This window comes from Danio rerio, chromosome 15 (genome assembly GCF_049306965.1).
Source record: "Danio rerio strain Tuebingen ecotype United States chromosome 15, GRCz12tu, whole genome shotgun sequence".
Classification (NCBI taxonomy): Eukaryota; Metazoa; Chordata; class Actinopteri; order Cypriniformes; family Danionidae; genus Danio; species Danio rerio.
Genome location: NC_133190.1, coordinates 48,282,667 through 48,306,905, shown reverse-complemented (window position 1 = coordinate 48,306,905; position 24,239 = coordinate 48,282,667). Strand labels below are relative to the sequence as shown.

General features: G+C 37.2%; 1 protein-coding gene and 1 long non-coding RNA gene across 5 annotated transcripts in view; one reads left to right on the top strand and one right to left on the bottom strand.

Annotated features, from left to right (window-relative positions):
- The window catches only part of fgf12b (fibroblast growth factor 12b), a 99,611-nt gene that overhangs the window by 22,823 nt on the left and 52,549 nt on the right, over nt 1-24,239 (top strand). The window contains exon 1 of one of the 3 annotated variants that reach the window (XM_005169729.6): nt 8,044-8,363. In XM_005169729.6, coding sequence (XP_005169786.1) covers nt 8,258-8,363 — 106 coding nt within the window. In that variant the 5' untranslated portion in view covers nt 8,044-8,257. 3 annotated transcript variants of the gene reach the window in all.
- Nucleotides 13,751-21,800, bottom strand: LOC141377933 (uncharacterized). Of its 2 annotated transcripts, XR_012391118.1 has the most exons (3): nt 21,262-21,800; nt 17,555-17,748; nt 13,751-14,286 (listed from the first exon to the last, which is right to left on the bottom strand). It is a non-coding gene; the product is annotated as an uncharacterized lncRNA (long non-coding RNA). The 2 variants fall into 2 exon arrangements; XR_012391119.1 differs by lacking the exon at nt 17,555-17,748.

Below are 24,239 nucleotides of genomic sequence, written 5' to 3'. Positions count from 1 at the left end.
CAATGTCAACTCACAGCAAGAAGGTTGCTGTGGCCAGTTGGTATTTCTTCAATCTTGATGCTTTCTAATAAAGGTGCATCTCAAAGGAGGTTTTCCTATGTACACATTTCTACTTTTGTTTTTTCTTTGTGCTATGCTGTGCTGTCTTTTCCTTTCTGTATCACAATGACGTGATCTGTCAACAAATAACAGAACAAACAGCAAAAAACATGAATAAGTAATTTGACTGTCTTATCCAGGGGGCGTCAGATGTACTAATATTATGCCCACAAACTAGGGTTGGGCATCTAAGCTATAATGCCGATCCGATACGCATCTCGATACAAAGAATACGATCCGATATATTAGCGATACATTTGTGACATATTGCGATGCAACACGATACGATATACACCCATATCACGATACAATGCGATAATTCAGCACTAACTAATTAGATCAAGTTTATGAGATGATGTGAAAGAGGATGCTGTGCCATTGAATGAGTTTGATTATTTATTAACAAAGCAAAACCAAGACTTTTTTTACAAACTGGCTTTTCTCTCAGAGCCAGAGTGTCAGTTTACAGTAGAAGGCCATTTTAGAACATATAGCACATATTATTTAAGTATTTTCAAGATAAACAGAATGTATAAGTGCAATAAATATAAAAAATACATATATTTGCACTCTTTCAACATAAAGGTTTAGCATTGCACAACAAGAATTGTGTTTTAACTTTGATACCTTCCGAAAACTATGAAAACAAGTTTTACAAAGATATATTGTGCCACTGAATATTCAAAACTTAAGGTGGTGAACTAGCAGTGTTATCCTGCTTTGAAACATCACTGTCACTGTAAACAACAGGCTAATAAAAATATAAATAAATACAAATTAACAGGAGGAGGTGTTTAAAACCTTCGTTCTCCGTGACACTAGGCTGAAAATCTTTGCAGATGAACAGTGCAAGAGCATTCGTTATTGGCGTAGAGCGCACAAAACTGTTGTGCATGGAGAAAACTTTCAATGCTTTTCTCACCACTTTTGGAGCTGGTAGCTACAGTTGAAGCAGTGCAGGAAGCCGGGGATGCAGGAACACTGGAAGATGCTTCCACAATAACACCGTGGCGCCGCTTCAAGTGAGATATCAGATTATTCGTACTGCCCGCGTATTTTACAGATGTGCGGCACATTTTGCAAATTGCATCTGTCCTGTCAAGTCGTCCATCCTTAAATCCATAATGTTGCCATACTTTAGATTTAAAACTCAGTGGGGAATAAAATGTTTGTTTTGCTTCCCGCTTCATCCGCACACCTGATACACTGAGTTGTAGTGTAAGTGTACACATCCGCAAATCCGTTGCTAAGGCTTACTTTATGTAGGTCGATTAAATTATGCGCCAATAACAGGTTGACAACACTTGTTAATAAATAAAAAATACATTCTATATTAAAAATATAAGCTGTATCTCGCAAAAACCGATGCATCTCGATTTGCTTCCAAAATTTCATTCATCCTCTGCTGCTCTACCGATGCACTCGCATCGTGCACGCGCATGACCGCGTATCGATACATATCGGTTAATCTTCCCATCCCTACCGCAAACAGGTTTAATCCGACCCGCGAGATGATTCTGTAAAGTATAAAAACGAGCTGCAATTTTCAACCCAAGCTCATTCTGAAAATGTAGTCCCGTGGACGTTTCTGGAGACCTCGAAATACGTCCCGGGAGGTACATATGGCTGCATTTCATTTTTTTAAGCGAACGCTACGGGGCGGTGTGACACTGTTCCCTTTCACGCTTGCCAGCTGACCGCTTACCTCCGTGTGAAGGGCTTTCCCGCCGCAATCAGTTTGTCCGGTCAGCTCATCGTGTGCGTCGGCGGACTTCGGATGCAGAGAGGAGGAGTTGACAAAGGCGACCGGGTTCGAGTCCGGAGAAGAGCGGTTCCAGAAATCAGGTAAAAAAACAAGACAGACAACAGACAAAAACAGACAAAAAACAGACAAAAACAGAATCCAAAAAATAAAGCGAACGAGTTCATAACAGGGTGAGAACGTGGTGAAATCCGAAAGCGTGGTAAAAAAAATCAGACGAGGGTTTTTCTTTTTCTAGACGTCTTTTCTAAATTGTTGCTCGGGTTTAGGGAAGTAAGCGGGCGAGCGGGTCAATCGGTAAAACTGGTTGGGTTCAGGGAAGGAGGAGGGTGGGTCAGCTGATTAGCCGGTCGCACAGTCAATCATTCAGTCAGTCAGACAGCAGCCTCTAGTGGGTTGACGCGAGAACAGCGTGGGCGCGAACGGCACTCTTGAAAGACGTTCAAGATTCGAAAAAACGCACACAGCGGCCTCTCGCAGATTCGCGAAAACAAAAACTGCACAAATACGTACCTCCCGGGACGTATTTTGCGGTCTCCAGAAACGTCCGCTGGACTACGTTTTCAGAATGAGCCTGGGTTGGCAATTTTTCAATAAAAGAAGCTGCTGTTCCAATTGTGTCCACATGATGGCGCAACTTCAAACGGTTAATTTCATCTGATAAAGCAGGGATTCTCAACCAGTGAGCCGCGGCCCAGTAGTGGGCCTCAGGGATCCTAAAGGTGGGCCACGAGCTGGCTTAAAATTAACTCTCAATATAATACTATAATTTTTGGATCTCATTATTAATAAGCTATATTAAAATGAACGCAGTAATGCACTTTCTCCAGTTCAGTGATTGATTGCTTCAAACTCGGCGCAAAAACAGCCTCATGATCGCGTCTGCAACTAATAGGCAACACGTAAGTCGGTTCGTTCACAAACTATGCGTGAAGTGAAAGTCTCTCATGTGTATTATTGTGTGAACTATTTAACTGATCTGCATAGTTGTTGTAATGTCCTGTGAGGGATTTATAACATACGTGTGCCCACACAGGATCTAGCGAAGCTCAATGGTGTCTCTGTCATAGACTGTAAAAAAAACCTGCATATGAGTTTCAGACGTGCTCTGCCGGAGCTGTTGACTGTTCCTGTCAGCGATCTCCCAATAATATCCAGCTGCAAACTCAATCGCCATCAGATCAACACGATTTAGGGTGCTTTACTGTATTTTACATTTGTCTGTATATTTTTGAATAGTAGATATTTAATAGTAGATATTCAGTCAGATCAGTGACTATATATTATAAGTTATAGTCACTAAATATTATAATATATTATGCAGTTTTAATTTTATATGTACTTAAATTTAAATAAAATTATATATATTTTTTTTTATAAAATTATGATAATAGAAAATGATAGAAGGCACAGCAAATTTATTATATATATATATATATATATATATATATATATATATATTATTTAAACCGTTGTTTATTAATTATATATATTATTATATATATATGTATGTATATATATATATATATATATATATATATATATATATATATATATATATAATACATTTATACATATATAATACATATATTTTTAATAAACAACGGTTTAAATGAGCTTTTCATACTAAATATATTTTTCAGGTGGGCCTACAAAAATTGATCAGAGATGGAAGTGGGTCCAAAGTGAAAAAGGTTGAGAACCCCTGCGATAAAGTATCCTGAATCAGCATCAGTTTTACAGCTTTCTCAGAGAGAAAGACCACATGTATGCCCTGCCACACCACACTGAGGTGTTCTCACGAGGAAATTCACTATTTCACATTTTGTCAGTTTTGTGGCTAATTCGTACAAGTTCAGTCGTCTGAAAACGTACGATATAAAAAAAGAGGCGTGGCACCCACACCCCTAAACCCAACTATCATTGGTGGACAAGCAAATCGCACTGAATGAGATTGTTTGAATCCAAATAAATTAGCAACTATATAAAAAAGTTAGGAAGTTCTGTGAGATGGTGTGGTCCTAGCGCTCCAGCTTTATGTTTTATGTTGATAATATTCAAACAAAGAAAACAATTTGAAGTTGTTGTTTTTAAGTTATATATACCGTAATTTTACTGGTCCGGCCCGCTTGGGAATAGATTTTCCTCCATGTGCCCCCTGAGCTAAAATGAGTGTGACACCTCTGGTCTTATCTGTACACAATAGCCGCATTTCCACTGTCGGGCCAGTGCGAGCCAGGGCTTTTATCGGGCTAATCGCCTGGGAGGTTGAGCAGTGAGGCTGAAATCATGTCCATTTCCACTGTCGGGCTAGTAGCTTGCAGCGCGTCACCAGTGGCGTAGCGGGCGGGCCCGCGTGATTAGGGGGCCCCGCGTCATCGCAATTTTCAATAATTGAAAATCCAGCAGCCGCAATAATCAAACTCTTGGAAACAACTGTGGTCACAGGTCTGTGTTCTTTAAACACCTCTCAAGCGGTGGACAACTTCATTCTGATTGCTTGCCGCCGAACCGCATCATATCATAGCTCAAAGTTGACCTCACACCGGAGAAGACGCGCCGCAATGTTTCTCGCCGCCGGTTCTCATTGACGCTCTCGCCGCTTTCGGTTTGTGATCGCTCCTCAGTTTGTGATGGCTTCCCCGCGTTGTCGCTCCACCCCGCCTCCCTTCCCCGCTCCTTAATTTGTGATCGCTTCCGCCAACCCCCCCCGTCACGCAAACCCCTCCCCCAGAACGTCCCCCAATTTAAATGTCACACAACCAGCGCGCTCCAGCGGGTATCAGGCAGATAAAGCACACCATCGCGAAACTATTAAAATGAAGACAACCGAAACAAACAAATGACATGTTACTGTACAGCAGTACATGATATGTCTATAAGCACAAACCTGTGTGTTCGCATTCATCATATTCATTTACTCGACGACCGACTGTTGGCCTCGAACATCGAGTGGTCTTGCCAGTGCAGGGAGCGCGCCATCCATAATATAACACCACAGAAATTCTCCATCGGTAGAAAATGTATTTTGAACACCCTCATATAGATAGACGATGTCAAACATTCAGCCCAAATGCTCCGGAGAGACCTGAAACATAATGTTTTTCCCTATAGGCTATATGACGCTTAATTGGTGATTCCCCTTTATTTAAGGATGTTGCATATTATATCTTAAGTAAAGGAAAGTGTTCAGTATTTCAGCACATAAGAACAGTAGAGCTCTTTGGCCCAAGGTATTCGGCGGGCGGAAGAAGGCTGCCCGCTAGCCCTAAGAAAGCCCTGCTTTGGCCCGATTAGCCCCCGGAAGTGACAGTGGAAACGTGACTGGCCTTGGCTCGCCCTGGCTTGCTTGCTTTAGGCGCGATAGTGGAAACGCGGCTATTAACACAAGGGGCCCTATCATACACCCGGCGCAATGTGGCACAAGGCAGGACGCAATACTCTTTTGCTACTTTCAGCTTGGCGCAAGGGTCATTTTGAGGCATTGCGCCACGCTGTTTAAATAGCATATGCATTTGCTCTTAAATGTTTGCCCATAGGCGTTCTTGTCTAAAAAAGCAGGTGTGTTTTGGCGCGTTGCTATTTTGAGAAACTGTGAATAGTCTGTTCTTTTGACCAGAACAAAGTCGGTCTATTGTCTGGCGCAGAGTGCGCCTGGCTTACACACTACACACAAGATGCAGAGCAATACGCAAATATCTTTAAATATGAAAAATATATAATATATTAAGGATATATAGGATAATAAGGATATATAGGATATAAATATAAATGATTAAAATATTACAAAACATAGTAATTTCTAGCCAACATGAATTTAAAAACCACTGCCGTCATACTTTCTTCATCCTTGGAGGCTTTTTCAGTTCATTCAATTTGCTTTTGTATAATGTTATTATTATTAGCAGTATTATTTATTATATCCATATTTATATTTGTTTTATTAAAAACAGGCTTAGATTTGTCCACCTGTCAGGTTTTAGACCATATGGGGCATGGCAGGTGTATTTGGAAATAACTCCAACATTTGTTTTTGAACATACTTCGTTATTATTGTCCGTTTATTCGTTTTCTGGAAATTAGAACTGAATTTAGAAATAGTTTTTAAACAAATATTTGCGCTTAACAAACGAAATTATTTACTTATAGGCTAATTGATGTCTGTGCGGTAAGGTTTCCCTATCCACGAGAGCGAAAGCGAACTTACTTTATGTCAAAATGCGCTTATGGCGTGACGCAGCTGGCTCTTAAAGGGAATGGGAGATGAGACTCTGATTGGTTTATTCTCAAAACACACCTATAACTCATTAAGAAAATTAACTCAACCCTTTTAGACCATGCGCCACGGCGCAAAGCGGATTTTCCCGTCCTTAAATTAGCAAAAATGCGCCCTGAAAGCGTTTGCGCCCTGCATTTTGCGTCAAAATAGTGCCCAAGGACATTTTATTCCAACGGCACTGACTGATGTTCATTGAAACATACATTTAGTTTTGAGAGATGATCTAAGGATTTTGAGCAAGAAACTGGCTTTTGCAGGGAATCCATGATGTTTTGCTATTTGTACGTGTTATTTTGACAAATGCATTTACTGTTTTGCTAAATTCAATTCTTGTCGGAGAAATGTGCCAAAGAGACTGAGAAAAACTGATTATTAATACTAAAAGTGATAAAGCAGACTTTACTTAAACAAAACTAGCAATAAAAATGTTTTAGTTAATGACTATAATAGTTATTTCATGATCGAATCTCTGATTGACACATATTTATTTGCATATAAACGATGGGTCTCAAACTCAGTTCCTGGAGGGCTGCAGCTCTGCACAGTTTTGCTCCAACCTGATCCAAATAATCAAGGTGTTCAAGATTCTTGACGACTCAAGACTTATTAGGGGTCGCCAACTTATCTAGCATTTGTTTTACACAGCGGATGCTCTTCCAGCTGCAACCCAGTACTGGGAAACACCCATACACTCTCACATTTACACACACACACTCATACACTATGGCCAGTTTAGTTTATTAAATTCACATAAAGCGCATGTGTTTGGACTGTGGGGGAAACCGGAGCACCCGGAGGAAACTTACACAAACATGATGCCAGTAGTAAGAGCAACAAATAATAACTTGACTAATAGTTGATCACTTGAAAAAGTGGCTGAGGGTCAATGTTTCTGCTGAATCATCTGTTGAACTGCATGCCAATCATCACATATACTGCTGAAGTACTACTGGATCCCGCATGCAGCCAAGATTCTCACAGAAATCAGCCAAGTTTGGTGAAGGAGAAATCATGGTTTGGGGTTGCATTCAGTATGGGGGTGTGCAAGAGAGCTGCAACATCAACAGCCTGAGGTATCAAGACATTTGTGCTGCCCATTACATTACAAACCACAGGAGAGGGACAATTCTCCAGCAGGATAGCGCTCCTCATACTTCAGCCTCCACATCAAAGCTCCTGAAAGCAAAGAAGGTCAAGCTGCTCCAGGATTGGCCAGCCCAGTCACCTAGCATGATCATTATTGAGCATGTCTGGGGTAAGATGAAGGAGGAGGCACTGAAGATGAACACAAAGAGTCTTGATGAGCTCTGGGAGTCCTGCAGGAACGCTTTCTCTGCCGTTCCAGATGACTTTATTAATCAGTGATTTGAGTCAGTGCAGAGATGTATGGATGCAGTCCTCCAAGCTCATGATGGAGTCAGACACAATATTCATTCTGTCTCCACTGCAGCAGGACTTTATATTCTATACTGGACATTATTTCTGTTCAGTGATGAGACTTTAGTCTAAGCAGAGTCAGACCTTACTGTCCTAATCAAATCATTAATAATCAAGACATGATCAGATTTTATTGTGCTCAAATAAGCAAAATCTAGAGGCCTTTACCTTTCATATAAGACCCTTCTGACACCAAATCATCAACTAGAAGTCAACTTATTACTTGCTGATCCTAAAACTTAGTCAGGCAACAAGACTTTTGTCAGGGAGTGTTTAACTTATCATTCTTACCCCAACATTATACCCTTAAACCAATCCTCACCAGAAACATTCGTTTTTTTTTACATTTTCATAAACCTTTTATTTTGATTTATGAGCCTTTTCCTCATGGAGACCCCAAAAATGTTCCAACAGGTTAAAACTTTATTGGTTTTGCTACACTTGTGGGGACATTTGACACACACACACATCCGTCCGTCTCTATTACAGACAGACACACCCTCTAACACAAACACATTTGCACAGGCAAATATCAGAGGCGAACCGACAGTCACTCATTCGTTGACCGAGTGTTTTACATGCATAGAGAGAGAGAGAGAGGCTCAAGACCGACACACACATATTTCCAGCTCTGAGAGTTTGAACTGACAGCGACGTGACACACACACACACTCACAAACATGACGCGCTACTGTAGTCTGCTTCGCCGGCTGCTTTCTCACGGCAATAAAGGAGAGGATGAGGATGAGGATGAAGGAGCGGTCAAGAGCGTCAGCGCTGAACCTGGTCAGTCTTTTAGTAGTGATTATTAGCGCTGGTATATTAATAGCAGTGTTGGGTAGAATCTTGAGCAACTTTACGCAGGGAATGGAAACATAAATACTGTAGAAATTGCTGTAAACTTTGTAGTATCACTGACAAATTTGTTTGCCAGTAATAGTGTGAAATTTACAAACATAATTAACAGTTACAATTAAGTTATAATTGTTCATTTACTGTGCACTTGCACATTTTGCCAGTAATATTGTAAAATTTACAAGTGCAGTGTAAACTATTACAGTTTTTCTCAGTGGCTTTGGTGCATTTCTCACTATTCACATTTGCACAACAGGTCATGCATTTCCCAGAACAGTTATTCATTTGTGCACATCCTAGTAGCAGTTTCTCATTCTTGTCAACAAATTGTGAATGCTTTCGGACATGCATCAATTGCTTTAATACAACTCTCTGCTGTTTATAACATTATCATTTGCTTATGTCATGTCAGTCAAAATGAAATAAACTTGTTCTATATAAAACTAACAGTCCTCATTTCATTACTTCAGTCATTACATACAAAAATGTTGAACTTGTTGTCAAAATCTGTCAAACTAATTTTATAAAACAAATTTAAATCTTTATTTTCCTGAAAATGTCTTTAAAATTGAACAATTTGATGATTTACAGACCTGTGTGTGTTGTAGACTCAGTTCCAATATGTTCTGCAATATTGTGTACAGTTGTGCGCTGCTCTACCTAAAGGAGTGTATGTTTGTTGTAAATAAGGGGGTGTTTATTCTTTTGCACAATGCTGTGAGTAAATTAGGATTGTAAGGAGCAAATGCAGTAAAAATGTGAAACATACATATTCAGTGTCTTGTACTCAGATACCTCACTCAATGCAGTGATGTCTCACTTCACTGTAGTTTTCAAATGGCTGTGCAAATATTATACAGTGCTGTCTTGAGCATTTTCAGGACGTGTCACCAAAATCTGACTTTTTTGCATTGAAAAAATATCCAGAGTAAACTAATAATGAAAACATGACTAAGCCATTTGACTATCGTGTTCATAAGCAATGGTGTCAGGACTTTTCATTTTGACGATACTGACAGTTTGATTGACATGATTATTTGCTTTTGAGGAATGAGCTCTCCATTTTGAGCATGTGACGCGCTTTTGCAGGTTATGAGCTAGGTTTTGCAGTTTGCACTAATTGTTTTGAGAAATGCATTAACTGTTGTGCAAATGTAAATACATTTACATGTAGAAATGCACCAAAGCCACTGAGAAAAACTGTAATAATTATTGTGGTGTCAAATTACATTGTTTACCTTTTATTTATTATATTAACCACAGCACAGTTATAATGAGTTATAAGATTCCAGCATTACTTGTGAAAAAAAGACATTTAATACATTCATACATTACCCTTGAAAGTCTTTCTCAGGCTATTAGACTCATATCATACGCGAACATTTAGAGCACATCTGCATCTTGGATCATTTGTTCACAAATTGTTTGATTTTGTTTATATTAAAAGTATGTTGCAAAGATTTTCTGTGATGGTCCGTCCGTCCGTCCATCCATCCATCCATCCACCTATCTGTCTGTCTGTGTGTCTGTGTGTCTGTCTGTCTGTCTGTCTGTCTGTCTATCTCTCTATTTCTCTATCTATCTATCTATCTATCTATCTATCTATCTATCTATCTATCTATCTATCTATCTATCTATCTATCTATCTATCTATCTATCTATCTATCTATCTATCTATCTATCTATCTATCTATCTATCTGTCTGTCTGTCTGTCTGTCTGTCTGTCTGTCTGTCTGTCTGTCTGTCTGTCTATCTCTCTATTTCTCTATCTATCTATCTATCTATCTATCTATCTATCTATCTATCTATCTATCTATCTATCTATCTATCTATCTATCTATCTATCTATCTATCTATCTATCTGTCTGTCTGTCTGTCTGTCTGTCTGTCTGTCTGTCTGTCTGTCTGTCTGTCTGTCTGTCTGTCTGTCTGTCTGTCTTTCTGTCTGTCTGTCTGTCTGTCTGTCTGTCTGTCTGTCTGTCTGTCTGTCTCTGTCTGTCTGTCTGTCTATCATTTTGTTGTTTTGTCATTCTGTAATTTTATAGTTGTGTGTGATTCTCTATATCTTTTTATAAAACTGTGGTCCAGTTTTTTGAATCTGACAGGAAGAGAAACATTCAAAGCTGTTGTACATAATGTACATACACACACATTGGTGACTGTTGTCTAAGAAATGTAGAAAATATTGGCTTAGTCATATTTTGTGAAATCTTGCTACTTGTGTTTTCACGATTACTGGTTTAAAGGTAAAGCATGGTACGTTCTTTCTTACCACGTATCATCATGTTTATTTGGAAGTACAACCTGTGCTAAAATAAAATAGTGTACTGGGGTCACTGACTGAGCCTTAGTATGAGTGTCATGTCACGTTCGACAGTGTCAAATCATTACTGTCATTAGCATTATTATATGACATATCTGGATAATAATTACTGATGTATGATGTGTCGGGGACTGTTGTTTTCTCTGCTTTTCTCTCTTGAAACTACTACAATAATTTAAAATAAATATTAAAGTGTTTATGAACCATATGATAGTTGTACTGTATATATTATAGTATTTACAACACTTTAAAAAATGAATGCCCCAGCCTCCAGCATACTGTAATATTAACCAGTGAACTGACAAACAGTAATATATACTATTGTATACTTTAGTTTGTACTACAGTAAACTCTATAGTGTATTGCTGTTTATTATACCTTATATGTAGAAAACTACAGTATATGGTCATTTGTTTAAATTACAATAGTTGTTGTGTTGCCACAGCAACCACATAATTACCACAGCAGATAAATTACAATAGCTGTTGTGTTACCATAGCAACTGTAGAATCACCACAACAGATTAATTTCTATAGTTGTTGTGATGTCATAGCAACTACAGAATAACCACAACAAATTAATTACTATAGTGGTTGTGTCTACCATAGCAACTATACAATTACCACAACAGATTAATTACAATAGCTGTTGTGTTACCATGGCAACTACAGAATCCCCACAACAGATGAATTACAATAGCGGTTGTTACTATGGCAACTATAGAGACACCACAACAGATCAATTACAATAGCTGTTGTGTTATCATAGCAACTATAGAATTATCACAACAGATTAATTACTATAGTGGTTGTGTCGCCATAGCAACTACAGAATCACCACAACAAATTAATTACTAGTGGTCGTGCTACCATAGCAACTGTAGAAATACCACAATAGATCAATTACAATAGATGTTATGTTGCCATAGCAACTGTAGAATCACCACAACAGATGAATTACTATAGTAGTTGTGTTAACATAGCAACTATAAAATCACCACACCAGATCAATTACTATAGTGGTTGTGTTACCATAGCAACTGTAGAAATACCACAATAGATCAATTACAATAAATGTTGTGTTGCCATAGCAACTATAGAATCACCACAACAAATTAATTACTATAGTAGTTGAGTTACCATAGCAACTATAGAATCACCACAACAGATTAATCACTATAGTGGTTGTGTTACCATAGCAACTATAGAATTACCACAACAGATTAATTACTATAGTGGTTGTGTTACCATAGCTACTGTAGAGTTATTACAGCAAATTATAAGTAAAGTTGTTTTGTTACCACAGCAGCTTTAAAATCACCACAACAGATTCAAGTACCTGTCTATAAAATGGTTAAAAAATACTATAGTATTTACTAAAAGTTACTATAGTCATTTTTTAAATGTGGGTTCAGATTTGACTTGTGTGTTTTGTAAGGTAATGCAGTAAATAAGGACAGACTAAAATACCCGCTGGTGATGATGATGATGACGAAGAGGGATTTGTGTGGATTAGTGTGTGTGTGTGTTGCCGTCTGAAAATGGCAGCCATAAAGCTCAACACTGTATAAAAATAATATATCAGTTCCACTCTCTTGTTTCTAACAGCATTCTCTATCTGTCTATTCATCCTCCTTTATTTGTCCTTGATGCCTTGTGTACGAAATTATGAAATAACTGTCACAACAAGAGCATACAGGATTTTACTTTTAAAGTAAAATTAAAAACACACACATTAAACTACATTAAAGTCTTATATTACATATTTTAAAAAGTAACTAAATTGGTTACTTTAAGGAAAGCATTGTGTTGCGTTACATTTGTGTTACTTTTTTTTTACTTTTACCGTGTGCATTACATCTTAAATGTAACAATATTTTACTTTAAGGAAATTAATCTGTTACGTTTATTTTGCATTATTTTCACTTTCAAAAGTATGCATTAAATCCTTGCGTTGCATCTTTCAAAAGTAACTAAATGTATTGCTTAGTAACCAGTTAAACTGGGGATCGGGTCCGTGATGTTGACTTTCACTTTAAGATTCAAAGGCTAGCATTGCACTCCCGTAAGCAGTTTCGTTTGAAAGAGTAGAATCTATATTTTATACACATATGCATCACTTTGGTTTTTTATTCCAATGTACAAAAGTTATTTACACTTAAATACACAGTATTTTAGAGATCCGAGCTGGGTATTGAACATTAGTTCACTTTCATATTTTTTATATGACACATGTACAAGTTATAGCTCAAATGAAAGCTCTTGCCGGTGCTCATACAGTTCTAGCATTCTTTTTACTGAATTATATTCACATATCAAACAGTTGTTGAATGAATCGCCGCGTTTCCATGACGCAGAAGTGTAAACAATACATTCATGATCAATAAGCAGCCCCAGATAGCGCAGACAGCTGTTGTAACGAGGAGACTGACACGGAGGGATCCATTTTGCAGTATTTATTAGTCACAGTCAAACACAAACATCCAACACGCACTACAGTGCGAACACACATTAACAGTAATCAATAAAGCTCGTTGGGCTGGCGGCTGACAGACACAGAGTGATTTATTAGGCATAGATCAGAGGCAGGCGGCGTGGTTCAGAGTCCTTATAACAGGCGTAGGTTGAGGGCAGGCAGCGTGGTTCAGTGTCCGTGTAACAAGCAAGGGTCGTGGGCAGGCAGAAGGCAACTCAGAGTCAGAAAAAGTCCAGGGTTATGCACAGGAGATAAGGCAGGAACGAACGCTCAGTAATGCTTGCCGAGGCTAAACAAGACTTTGCACTGAACAGTGGTTTAAGTGTGGCTTATATAGGTGGCGTGGGTCATTACCGTGATTCAGTTCAGGTGTGGGCACAATCAGTTTATGTGGATGATGTAATGCTAGAAGTCCGGGGATGGCGGCCTCTGCTGGCCAGCGAGGGGAATGACTGGGACCGAGTCGGTGACAGCTGTCATCTCTTACCTTATGCTGTGCGCTTCAGGGCCATTCTCCTCTGTTTTTGAGGTGATGTGCATAAGTAATCCTTTTATATGTCCGATGTGGTCCAAACACAGTGAATTATGTTTGATCAATCAAAAGAATAGTGAAATATGAAAACAATGATCGATCTCTGTGGCTTGTACAGCACCTCTCATCAGTTGGAATACAATAACTTTTGCATAGATTATGGTGGAGACATTTTTCTTTTTTCCTATGATTACAGACATGTGCAGGAACCACCAACATTAATTACAGCACGCTAGACCACACACAACCTATACCACTGTGGCGACCCCTAATAAATAAAGGAAAATGAATGAATTTTAACAAAGAATTTAGCAAAAAAACAATTTGTAATAATAAAAAGCAAGATACAAATCATCAACTGTCCTAAAGAAATATGTTGTTTATGACAGAGCAGGTCAGGATATTGTTCCTCTCATCAATCCGCAGGTTATTAACTCATGTTTCGTGCGTTTGATTATCTGTGTGTCCAGCTGTGTTTCTCATTTCAACCCGACACAAATATCTCCTCACCTTGTAAATTACACTGAGAGAGAGAGAGAAAGAGGTTTGAGGATCAAATTACTTTTATTACAATATACTTCAGGTACACATTTACACAATCATTAAACTTCAGAACATTAAAACAAACTTTAAAATTTAAAATATACAGTTGAAGTCAGAATTATTAGCCCCCTTTGATCTTTTATTCTTTTGTAAATATTTCCCAAATGATGTTTAACAGAGCAAGGAAATTTTCACAGTATGTCTGATAATATTTTTTCTTCTGGAGAAAGTCTTGTTTGTTTTATTTCGGCTAGAGTAAAAGCAGTTTTCAATTTTTTAAAAGCCATTTTAAGATCAATATTATTAGCCCTTTAAGCTATTTTTTATCGACTGTCTACAGAACAAACCATCATACAATAACTTGCCTAATTCGCCTAACCTGCCTAGTTAACGTTATTAACCTAGTTAAGCCTTTAAATGTCACTTTAAGCTGTGGTCACATTAAAGTTTGTGTGTGCGATATTCTGTCATGCAGCGCTGCGAAAAGAGGCAGGATTAAACTAGTTTATTAGACATTAAAAAAGGCGAGCGATCGCTCCATGATTTAAATTTCTGCCCAGAGAGGTCATGTTTTGATCCTCGATTGGTCTCACGCAGTCAAGTGATTGCGCATGACCCTGCGTTTCCGGTCTGACGCATTTGCGTGCGTATGAATGGAAGTCTATGGGAGGACAAGCCCGTGTGACAGCAGCTTCAAGCTGTATAGAAGTGTCTTGAAGAATATCAAGTCAAATATTATTTACTGTCATCATGGCAAAGATAAAATAAATCAGTTATTAGAGATGAGTTATTAACACTATTATGATTAGAAATGTGCTGAAAATAAATCTGTTCTCCGTTAACAGAAATTGGGGAAAAAATAAACAGGGGGGGCTAATAATTCTGACTTCAACGGTAGTTCATTCTCAATAATTACTCAAAGCTCCTTTAAAACACCAAATTAATTCACTTTATACAAACACTTTAGCTTTGAATGAATTCACATACAAGATACAGAAAGGATTTTACTACTAAATATGAATGTTATAAAATTAATGTAACCAAATATTTATGATTAGATGGAGTCAATATTCAGTTTACAAATGGGGAGGGGGGGGGGGTCGCCACAGCGGAATGAACCGCCAACTTATCCAGAAATTAGTTTTACAAATGCCCTTCCAGCCGCAACCCAGTACTGGGAAACACCCATACACATTTATTCACACACACTCATAAACTATGGCTAATTTCATTTCTTCATTTCCCCCATAGCGCATGTAACTGTGGGGGAAACCGGAGCACCCTGAGGAAACCCACAATAACACGGGGAGAACATGCAAACTCCACACAGAAATGCCAACTGACCTAGCTGGGACTCGAACCAGAGACCTTCCTGCTGTGAGGCCACAGTGCTAACCACTGTGTCACCCTTAAATCTGAATCTGTAAAATGAAGCCTACTGTATGCAGTGCAGTTTTCAGTGACATGTATCTTGTATTTCCTACATGGAATAATAAATAAATGATGACGTATGAGATATTTATGCTTTCATGACATCGATTTTAATAATGAAAGTTTTGGCATGGTTGTATTTTACTTTGAATTATCCTTAAGCCAGGGTTAGTATAGATCAGGCATGGCCAACCCTGTTCCTGGAGAGCCACCTTCCTGCAGATTTCAGTTGCTACCCTTATCAAACACACCTGAACCAATTAATTATGACCTGAACACCACGTGATAATTACAGGCAGGTGTGTTTGATATGGGTAGCAACTGAAATCTGCTGGAAGGTGGCTCTCCGGGAACAGGGTTGGCCACCCCTGGTATAGATTATTTATTGCTAATATAATGAAACTTAAATTGTGTATGATTAGTGAATAAAATAATTAGATAATAAAAGCCCCGGCTGGGTCAGTTGGCGTTTCTGTGAGGAGTTTGCATGTTCTCCCTGCGTTCGCGTGGGTTTCCTTTGGGTGCTCCCATTTCCCTCACAGTCCAAAGACATGCGGTACAGGTAAATTGGGTGGGCTAAAATTGTCCTGAGTGTATGTGTGTGAATGAGTGTGTATGGATGTTTCCCAGAGATAGGTTGCAGCTGGAAGGGCTTCCGCGTTGGATAAGTTAGGGGTTCATTCCGCTGTGGCGACCCCAGATTAATAAAGGGACTAAGCTGAAATGAAAATGAATGAATGAATGAATGAAAATTGACCGTAGGGTATGTGCGTGAATTACAGTGTATGGATGTTTCCCAGTACTGGTTTGCAGCTGGAAGGCCATCCGCTGTGTAAAACATATGCTGGATAAGTTGGCGGTTCATTCCGCTGTGGTGACCCCAGATTAATAAAGGGAGGAAACTGAAAAGAAAATGAATGAATGATCTAAAACATCATTCAAAATGTGAGAAAAACCTATAAATGTAGGCTAAGAAAGTCCTTCAGCCAGGGTTAATTATAAGTAACTCATAAAACTAAAATAAATAATAATACAATTTAAATAAAATGATATAGCTTTATAAATGTTATATTGGGCAGCGCGGTGGCGCAGTAAGTAGCAGTTGCTTCGCAGCAAAAAAGGTCACTGGTTCGAGTCCCGGCTGGGTCAGTTGGCATTTCTTTGTGGAGTTTGCATGTTCTCCCGTTGTAGCTGTGGGTTTCCTCCGGGTGCTCCGGTGTCCCCCACAGTCCAAAAACATGCGGTACAGGTGAATTAAGTAGGCTAAACTGTCCATAGTGTATGTGTGTGAATGAGTGTGTGGATGTTTCCCAGAGATGGGTTGCAGCTGGAAGGGCATTCACTGCGTAGAACACATGCTGGATAAGTTGGCGGTTCATTCCGCTGTGGCGACCCTGGATTAATAAAGGGACTAAGCCGAAAAGAAAATGAATGAATGAATATTTGTCATGTTTTTGTGTGCATTTTAGACAGTTTTTAGGAAATATTTACTTTTTATTTAGTCTTGAAAGTAAAATAAATAAAAGCTAAAATATTAATTAATTAAAAATGTGTAAACATATATATGTAAACATCAAATCTGTAAAATAAAATGATAGCAGAAAACATAAAATAAAAAAACTGATGCAATTAAATATATATATATATATATATATATATATATATATATATATATATATATATATATATATATATATATATATATATATATATATATATATATGTAGAGAGAGAGAGAAATGTATTTATAAAATCTAAAAATAAAATTTAACAAACAAAAATTTGATGATCCTAAAATTACCGTGAATAAAAAACACCTTTTCATCTTTAAAGCTTATCTTTAATCCTTTAATCAATAGTGTATTTTTATCCTGTGCTGTTTGGATGGAGAGAGTGAATCTCCTGCTTGAAGTCAGACGCTGGCAGGCGCGCGCACGTTTGTCTCGCTGTTTCTGCTGTTCTCTGCTGCCCTCGTGCGACTGCAACCCGCATCACCCCTGCACTGTGGTCACTAAATTAGAGACCACACAATATTTTAGATACAGCATATTACACAGATAACACACACGTGGCTTATTTAAATTTCGTTCTTGCTCAAGGAAAATTTAGTCCCTGACAGTGGAAGTACATAGAAGGTGTGTAATAATACGATATATGATATTTAACAGTCTGATATGAATGCTTTACACAGTGTATGCCCTTCCAGCTTTAACCCGTTACTGGGAAACACCCATACACTCTTGCATTCACACACACACTCATACACTACGGCCAATTTAGCTTATATTTAATTCCCCTATAGCGCATGTGTTTGGATTGTTGGAGAGATCCAGAGCACTCGGAGAAAAGCCACGCCAACACGGAGAGAACATGCAAACTCCACACATGACAACTGGGCCAGAAGGTTGCTGGTTCGAGTCCCGGCTGTGTCAGTTGGCATTTCTGTGTGGAGTTTGCATGTTCTCCCCATGTTGGCGTGGGTTTCCTCCGGGTGCTCCGGTTTCCCCTACAGTCCAAACACATGCGCTATAGGTTATAAAACATATAGCATAAAACATCTGCTGGATAATTTGGTGGTTCATTCCGCTGTGGTGATCCCTGATGATTAAAAGGCCTAAGCCAAAGGAAAATGATATGTACTTCATTGTAAAATAATCCTGGTTGCCATAAATTCTTAAGCTGAATCAAATTAACCCTATGAGTCCATTGAGCAGACATTAAGTCACGCTGAATTAAAACTGCTTGCGTAACTCATAATATTAAGTTAGAACATGATTAACTTAGTTTAATAAGTTAAAATAAAGTAAAAACATATGCTGTCATGACTAATTGATCATATAATTGTGTTTTACAGTGTGGGACATACAGTTTTAGATAAATAATTCACCCTTTTGTGAACAATTTGTCTTATAATATTTTGATTCTGAAATATATATATAAATAATATATATAGTGGAGAATTTACTAATTTTGGGGCCCTAAGCAATTCCAGTTATAGGGCCCAAGTCCTAAAATGCATCATTTCAACTTTTTAAAATATTTATTTATTTATTTTTTATATCACTCACATCTTCTTTTCGACATTTTAAATAATGCAACCTCTACATTTTAAATGAGATTAGTTTTCTTAAAATAAATTTACTACTAAAATTAATAAAACATTTTTTTTTTTTTTAGAATTTTGACCACTGGACTGCTCCATGATGGATATTTTATTTTGTAATATTATTATTATTACATAGCAATACAATATTATATTAGAATTATATTAGATTGTATTAAATAATATTCAATGACGTTAAAATTGTATTTGTTTAACTCTCACCTTACAAAATGTTGTAGAAAACGATGTTATGTGTAATTTATACTTCTAGATATTTATTGGGGCCCTTAGCGGCCGCTTACCCCACTTATTGGTTAAAATCGCCCCTATATATACAGTTGAAGTCAGAATTATTAGCCCCCCTGAAATATCAGACCGCTTGTTTATTTTTTCCCAAATTTCTGTTAATGGAGAGCAGACTTTTTCAACACATTTCTGGACATAATAGTTTTGGTAACTCATCTCTACTAACTGATTTATTTTATCTTTGTCATGATGACAGTAAATAATATTTGACTAGATATTTTTCAAGACACTTCTACAGCTTAAAGTGACATTTAAAGGCTTAACTAGGTTAACTAGGCAGGTTAGGGTAATTTGGTAAGTTATTGTATAATGACGGTTTGTTCTGTAGACCAGTGGTTCTCAAACTGTGGTACATGTTCCTCAAGTGGTACGCAGGCTTCCTTCTAGTGATATGTTGAGGAATCGCTGAATAAAACACTGAACACACTTTTAACCCTTTAACGCAATGATGTGATCAGGAAACTAATTTTAATAGGCTAAAAAAAATTTTCTTCATTTTTTTAATGTTTGTCGTGTATTTTTCCATTTATGGTTATTTTTCTCCCCATATTTGTAATGGTTGTCATCTCGTATTTTTATATCCAAATGTTGACAGGTATGGTTTAATGACTTGCTTCTCTGACACACGTAGCCTACTCTAACGAGCAGTAAGCAGATCTAATTTCTAATTTAAATATGTAAATCCAATTCATATATTTAAAAATACAAGCTAACGTTTACATTTCAAAGATATACAAATAAGTCATATATACATGCAACATATATTTAAAAATGATCAAACAGAGTTCATGTATGAATATTATGACATACTGTATAACCTACGAGGTCCAAGAAACAATTTGAAATGAATAGGCTACTTTATGATAATGCTTTACATTTAAGTACAGCAGCTTTTTAAGAAGTGCCATTTTTAACTAAATTTTAAAATCCCGTTTTAATTTAAACGTTGACATTTTATTTTTAATTTTTCAACTGTAAGTGTGTTATTGTTCAAACTATTTATTACATTTAAAGTGGCTGACAATAATTAATTTATTTTCCATATTCTGCTTAACAGAGAGAAGATTTGTTCAACACATTTCTAAACATAATAGTTTTAATACCTCATTTATAATAACTGATTTATTTTATCTTTGTCATGATGACAGTAAATAATATTTGACTAGATATTTTAAGACACTTCTATACAGCTTAAAGTGACATTTAAAGGCTGAACTAGGTTAATTAGGTTAACTAGGCAGGTTAGGGTAATTAGGCAAGTTATTGTATAACGATGGTTTGTTCTGTAGACTACTGGAAAAAATTTAGCTTAAAGAGGCTAATAATATTGACCTTAAAATGTTTTTTCTTTTTTAATTTAAAATTTTATTCTAGCTGAAATAAAACAAACAAAACTTTCTCCAGAAGAAAAAATATTATCAGACACATTGTGAAAATTTCCTTGCTCTATTAAATATTATTTGTAAAATATATATAAAAAGAGAAAAATACAATGGGGCTAATAATTCTGACCAACTGTATATACATATACATACACACACACACACACACACACATATATATATATATGTATGTATATATATATATATATATATATATATATATATATATATATATATATATATATATATATATATATATATATATATATATATATATATATAAATATAAATTATTATCCACAGAACAGAACTGTTGTCCAATGACCTGACTAATTAACATAACTTGCCTAATTAACCTATTTCCTGGTTGCCTTAATTTTTTTAAGCTGAATCAAATAACCTTATGAGTAATTGAATTTATATTATGTTAAACTGACTTAAAACAGCTTGCACAACTTATACAATTAAGGTTAACATGATTAACTTAATTTAACAAGTTACAATGAACTAAAACGCATGCTGGAATTGACCATATCATTTTTTACAGTGTAGTTAAGCCTTTAAATAGCACTTTAAGCTGTATACAAGCTGAAATATGATGTACTGCCATCATGGCCGATATACAAAACAAATTACTTATTAAAAATTAATGACTTACATGTTGATACTAACAGCTAAGATTAGTGGAACCTTTAAAACGGGTGTAATGTTAGATATGAACTGAAATACGTACCTAATAAATCCAGTTAAGTAGATAAATAAACCCCGCTTCATTTCACCACACAGCTGTGTTTTCCTCTGCACGGTGACGTCAGCGAGCTCCCCGTTACGTCACCGCCCACGACTACGCGCAGGCAGTGTGTGGTGTTCGGCGTCTTCCCTCGCGCCCCACGCAGAATAACGGCACGACTAACGGTCATTAACGGTCATTAACGCTCACCGCGATGCTCACCGGGAGACTGAACGGCTGGCGTGTGTGTTACCGTGCGCATCCCCGCGAGGATGAGCCGCTGTAGCGCGTGCTGGAAGCCTTTTGTCTGCGGCGCGCTGAGACCGAAGAGGAGCGCGTGAAAGAATCCCCGGTAATGATGATGATGATGAATGTGACGGTAATGATGATGAAGGCGTCTCTGTGAACGGTCGGATCGCGGGACTGTGGCGGGATTTTGCGATGAGGATTGCGCGGCTGCTCCGGCAGAAAGGAGCGCACATGCTGCGGTGTCTGTGTGCGCAGAGAACCGAACCGAGCATCACCGACACCGGTGAGACACTGCAGACACACACACACACACACACACACACACACACACACACACACACACACACACACACACACACACACACACACACACACACACACACACACACACACACACACACACGCTTATTCATATACACACAGACACACAAACACACTTATTTATACACACAGATATATAGTCACATAGGCACACATACAGTCACACACATAGCCTCTCTCACACACAAACACACTCAATTATATATATTTTTACACACGTCTGAAAGGGAACATATACAACTTTTAAATTAATATGATAATTATGAAATACAAAAAAACATAGATTTTTAACCTAAGTTGTCTTTTATCCCGCCTGGGCCAGTTGACATTTCTGGTTTTCCTCCCAGTCCAAAGACATGCGGTACAGGTGAATTTGATAAACTAAACTGGCTGTAGTGTATGAGTGTGTGTGTGAATGAGTGTTTATTATTCAAAAGAAGGTAATGATTCGCACTCAATTGCTTCGTACTGTTTTTATTTTTACTTTTTCTTACATTTTACGGGTGATAACAGACAAACAGACGTTTCGGCACAAAGCCTTTTACTCCACCTCAGTGTGTAAAAGTAAAAATAAAAATAATAAAAAAATACAAACAGTACAAAGCAATTGAGTGCGAATCATTACCTTCTTTTGAATAATAGTAACAATAAGATTAACGCACCAAACCAAAGAAGTAACTAAAAAACCGCAAGCGCGCACGACAAACTTCAGTAACTGCATATGTGAATGAGTGTTTCCCAGCATGGTTTTCCCAACATTTGATTTGATTTGATTTCAGAAACATAACACAAAATGTTCCTGAAGTAATGTATTTTAAATTCGAAGAAATGCAGACAGGGCCCTCCTGTGGATTTGCCATCCAGAACTTACAACCAAACATCCACAAAGTATTTCAGATTTGCAGTAATGTAGACAGCGCCCTCTAGTGGATTTGCCATCTGAAACATACTACAAACCGTCCCTAAAAAAACAAATTTCATATTGTAAGAAATTTAGACAGCGCCCTCTAGTGGATTTGCCATCAGAAACATTCAACAAAACGTCTCTAAAGTAGCATATGTTATATTAAAAAAAAGGCGTAGAGCGTAGGCCTCTAGTGGATTTTTCATCTTAAATGTTTATCCAAACATACCCCAAGTAACATATTTTAGATTCATGAAAATGTAGACAGTGTCCTAGTGGATTTACCATCAGAAACATACAATAAAACATCCCTAAAGTAACGTATTTTAGATTCACAGAAATGTAGACAGCGCCCTCTAGTGGATTTGCCATCAGAAACATTCAACAAAACGTCTCTTAAGTAGCATATGTTATATATATATATAAAATAGACCGTGTCCACTAGTGGATTTGGCATCTGAAACCTACATCAAAACATACCCCAAGTAACATTTCAGATTTAAAAGAAATGTAGGCAGCACCCCCAAGTGGATTTGTCATCCGAAAACGTATAGGAAAACATCCCCAAAGTAACTTATTTCAGATTTGCAGAAATGTAGACAGCGCACTCTAATGGATTACCTATTAGAAATGTATAACAAAACATCCCCAAAGTAATGAATTTCAGATTTGCAGAAATGTAGACAGCACGCTCTAATGGATCTGCCATCAGAAACGTACAACAAAACATCCGCAAAGTATTTCAGATTTCCAGTAATGTGGACAGCGCCCTCTAGTGTATTTGCCATCCAAAATGTACAACAAAACATCCCTAAAGTAACGTATTTAAAAGTCGAAGAAATATAGACAGCGCCCTCTAGTGGATCTGCCGTCAGAAACATACAACAAAACCCCCCTAAAGTATTGTGTTTCACATTCACAGAGAAGTAGACGGTGCCCTCAAGTAGATTTGTCATCTTAAATGTATATCAAAACATCCCCAAAGTAATGAATTTAAGATTCAAAGAATTGTAGACAGCGCTCTCTAGTGGAATTGCCATCTGAAAAGTAAAACAAAATGTCCCTAAAGTATTGTTTTTTATATTCTATAATATTTATGTCAGTGTATGTTACGTGTTTAAGTTATTAAAATATTAAATGAATGAAATGTAACAATCAGTGAGACTAATGATGCTGGATGAATAATGAGAAGACACAACCGCTTGTTAAGTGAAATATATACAGTTGAAGTCAGAATTATTAGCACCCCTGTTTATTTTTTTCCCCAATTTCTGTTCTGTTCTGGGAAGATTGTTTCAGCACATTTCTAAGCATAATAGTTTTAAAAACTTACTTCTAATAACTGATTTATTTTATCTTTGCCATGATGACAGTAAATAATATTTTACTAGATATTCTTCATGACACTTTTATACAGCTTAAAGTGACATTTAAAGGCTTAACTAGGTTAATTAGGTTAACTAGGCAGGTTAGGGTAATTAGGCAAGTTATTGTATGACGATGGTTT